This window comes from Nicotiana sylvestris, chromosome 8 (assembly GCF_000393655.2).
Source record: "Nicotiana sylvestris chromosome 8, ASM39365v2, whole genome shotgun sequence".
NCBI lineage: Eukaryota > Viridiplantae > Streptophyta > Magnoliopsida > Solanales > Solanaceae > Nicotiana > Nicotiana sylvestris.
The window spans coordinates 19,255,293-19,259,460 of NC_091064.1; the positions used below are offsets into that span (position 1 = coordinate 19,255,293).

Sequence of the window (4,168 nt, forward strand, 5' to 3'; positions counted from 1 at the left end):
GGTCATTCATTTGTATTTCACCAAGCAAACAATTCAAGTTCTCCCTAATACAAAACTTCCTTTAACAATTCTCTTGTGTTCTTTCTACCATTCTCTTAGCGATCTTGAGTGTAGTGAGGCTGACTTGGCATAGCAAGAACGTGAGCAAGCTATGCAATATCGTGAGTAAATTGTCAAGTGCCGCACGTGTACTTAGTTAACAACAAAGAACGTGACACTAGCGAGTCCTATGCCCAAACCTCACTTTAATCAGCTATGTCTGAACCCCTATATCCAATCTCAAGTTGGATATTACTGACGGGGTAAATGAGGATAAATTGTATTTTAACTGATTATAATAAAGTATATGTTAATGTTTTAAATTACTAATTAGGCCTAATAGTTTGGATTTTGAAGCACTTGTTATTGTAGGTTATTATATTCCCGTCTTGTAAAAAAAATAGTAAGTATACGGTTTCATGCCTATAAGTTGAAACTTTGAACAATGAAAATTTATAAAAGACTCAACAGCTAGCACACAACTAAAGGAACATTTTTCTTTCATCAAAAGTCAAACAGTACGTGGAGAAAAACAAATTTTACATTTTTGACAATGAAGCAACTTAATATCTAGTGACATGAGAAATGAAGGAGTCCATCTCCAATTGATGATCTCCACCATCTTTCACTGATTCTTTGACTTGTTTACCTAATTCCATGGCACGCATTCTCATCTCATGTCCTTCTGTAGAAGCCATCAAGTTCTCAACAGCATTTTTGATTGTACATGAATCAATGATATCGTCACTGCGATCCCAATGCTTCACGACGACTCCAATTTTTAGCACATTTGTAACGAACACAGCATTTCTGGGCTGGTCAAAACGCATAGACCATGTCGCTATAGGCACTCCCATGGTAATACTTTCCATGCATGAATTCCACCCACAGTGACTCATAAAACCGCCGGTTGATGAATGTGCCAAAATTTCTAATTGGGGTGCCCAATCTTTTACAATAATTCCTCGTTCTTTTACTCTCTCTTCATACCCTTCAGGGATTCTGACTTCCCCTTCTCCTCCTGAAAGTACATCTCTAACTACCCAAATAAACTTCTGCTGACTTTTTTCCAATCCTATAGCAAGTTCTTTGATTTGCTCCATAGATAAGTAGCCTGTTGTTCCAAAAGAAACAAGAATCACTGAATTTTGGGATTGCTTATCGAGCCACTCTAAGCATTTGTGACGAACTTTTGAGTCCTTTCCCGTAGATATAGTCACCGGATTGAAGGGACCAACAGCCCATTGTTTACGAATTCCGAGCAACCTACTGAACTTTGCTAGTGTTTCAAGATAAGGACCCTCGAGAACTTTGCAAGTATCATATAAGTTCCCAGAGCTGAATTTGTTACAACTAAATTGTAATCGCATAAATTCAATAAACTCAGGTGTGAAAGTACTTCTGAGAGTCGGAAGTCCATCAGGAAGGTGAACACCAGATGGGAGAAAAAGTTTCTTAGCCAATTTCGCAAGGAATGAAGGAAGATGGAGATAGTATTTGATGATATCCCATAAGAGAGAACTATTGGCAAAAGCAGAAATAGCATGAAAACAATAGGCTTCAGCATTTTTTATTGATACTACGTCTTGAACAGTGGAAGCCATCATAGAATCATAAATGACAACAACTCTTCGACTTATGCTGGAAAGCTTCTTTATAAATGCACTCACAGGCTCGCGCAATGTTAAAGATGCATCCAGTACTGATGCTATGAGTTTCGAGATGGTTTCAGAAGAATTATTTGAACAATTAGACGGGGCTGGCGCCATAAAAGAAGATGGGGTTGGGAATTCTTGGAAATGGATATAGTTAGTAGCAGTGGCTAAATCCCAACCATGTATTCGAGCCTTAACTTGGCTAATTTCTGTACTAAAACCAACATAATAAATTGGAATATGGTATGAAGAAACGAGGCGAGAGAGATGAAGGAATTGATTTAAGTGTCCTTGAGCTGGAAAAGGAACCATAACCATAGTAATTTGATCATCCTCCACGCCAAGGGACACCATTGCAACTTCTTTAGATACACTTCTTCTTGTTTTAATAACAAGAAAGCCCGGTTCTATATGTAATATATATCATAAAAGACAGAAAATTAAAAGGAAAAAAAATAAGAGGACAACTGTGAATAGCATGTGAGGAATGTTCACTATGTAAGCAAGGAAAACAGACTTGAGTACTGAGCAAAGAGTTATGCAAAAGTCAGAACAGGTGGAATTGTGTCCATAAAATTATTGTATTGTGGAATGGAAGGCTTTAGAGAAACAGATTAGGAAAGATGTATTGTTAATCATGTTCTCTAAAATGTTATATAGCTCCATTTTCCATGAAGCAGTCTTACAAGTTGTATGTCAAAATATGTTATGCAGCCCACTCTTTGTTCTGGAACTTATATATATAAATATATGCTTCCGATTGATATATAGGCATAACTTCCGAAGCATATTTTGTAAACAAATAAATGTCAATACTAATATTTATAATCTGATCATGTCATCATTTGATTAGAACTATATATCACGTGTGCACGTTCATATGAGTTGGCTCCACATGAGTATGAGTTGCAAGAATCTCCATATAACTTGGATCTCAAAAGCAGCGGGAAAGTTGGTTATAAAAAAATGCAGTTGAGATTTGATTGTGGATTGATGTATCAGATACGCATACTCAACCTGTCACGACCTCAAACCAACCCGATCGTGATGGCACCTATCGCAGTACTAGGCTAGCCGATTCGTTATTCATAACATAAAATAATTCTTTTCAATAATTCATTTGCTAATCAATTTCGTCTTAAATCTTCCATTAAACATTTTCAAAACAAGTGAAAATAAACATCCCTGAAGATAAACGGCCCGACCTCGGTGTCACTAGTCATGAGCAACTAAAATACAAGTCTAATACAGTCTACTCAGATGACAAAAGGAGTCTAATAAAAACTGGACAATTATAAGATAGGAGGGAGAAAAGCAAGGTTGCGGTCGCCGTGCAGCTACCTTGTTAAGCTCCGGGATAACCTGAAGAAGAATCAGCACTCACTCAGATGCCTTGGCACCTGGATCTGCACACAAGGTGCACGGAGTAACATAAGTACACCAACTCAGTGACGAGCATTAAAAATCACATACATCTCATCACATAAAAAACTTCAGTGGAAATAAAAAGATTTAAATCAATAATTAAATTCCGAACATTTCGTAAAAAATTCAGTTTCAATGAAAGTTGCATAAAGCATTTGTTCAACATTTTCCATAGAGGCTCAGTATAAAAGAAGAGCGAAAATAGTAATTTCATAAAAATAAGCCCCTCGGGCAAAGTATCACTCATATATATATAGCCCCTCGGGCAAGCCTCTCAGTCATTTGTGACTCAACTCTCATCAATCAACACTCACGCTCAATAGGTACCTTATAATAACCACTGTGGCATGCAGCTCGATCTATAAACATATAGTCGACTGCGCTCACTGGGGGTGTGAGACTCCGGAGGGGCTCCTACAGCCCAAGCGCTATATCGCTGCGGCGTGCAGCCCCACCCAATATCATTGCGGTGTACAGCCCGATCCAAATATCGTTGCGGCGTGTATCCTGATCCATAATTATATAATCCTCACCATCAGGCCCTCGGCCTCTCTCGGTCATCAACCTCACAAACCACTTGGGCATTTCAGTGAAAAATTAGGGAACTCAGCCCAAACAACTTTCATATATTTAAAAATAGAGTAATGAAACTGAATCAAACAGTAAACAGGTAAAAATCATGACTGAGGATATGCTTTCGAATCAAAACAGTGTGAGGGTAGTAGTAAAATACTCCTGAGGGTCCAAACAGTACGGCAAAAGGCCCCAAACATGGCATTCAGCCCCAAGTTAACAGAATCATTTCTAAAACACATAGATATCATATAGAGTTTATCAAAATATGCAACTTTACAGTTGCCACGGGACAGACCAAGTCACAATCCCTACTGGTGCATGCCCACACGCCCGTCACCTAGCATGTGTGTCACCTCATTTATCAAAATAGTACGAAATTCCGGGATTTCATACCCTCGGGTTTATATTTACAATCGTTACATACCTCAAACAAGACAAAAATCTACTCTGTGATGCCCTTGCCGCTCGACTCA

The 4,168-nt window shown here is 38.3% G+C and overlaps 1 protein-coding gene across 1 annotated transcript; it reads right to left on the reverse strand.

Moving 5' to 3' along the window:
* Positions 1 to 600: 600 nt before the first annotated feature.
* LOC104233336 (zeatin O-glucosyltransferase-like) lies at positions 601 to 2,048 on the reverse strand. Its single transcript, XM_009786728.2, has one exon. It carries the CDS (start codon positions 2,046 to 2,048, stop codon positions 603 to 605), a length of 1,446 nt encoding a protein of 481 aa, XP_009785030.1. The 3' UTR covers positions 601 to 602.
* Between the last annotated feature and the right edge of the window lie 2,120 nt (positions 2,049 to 4,168).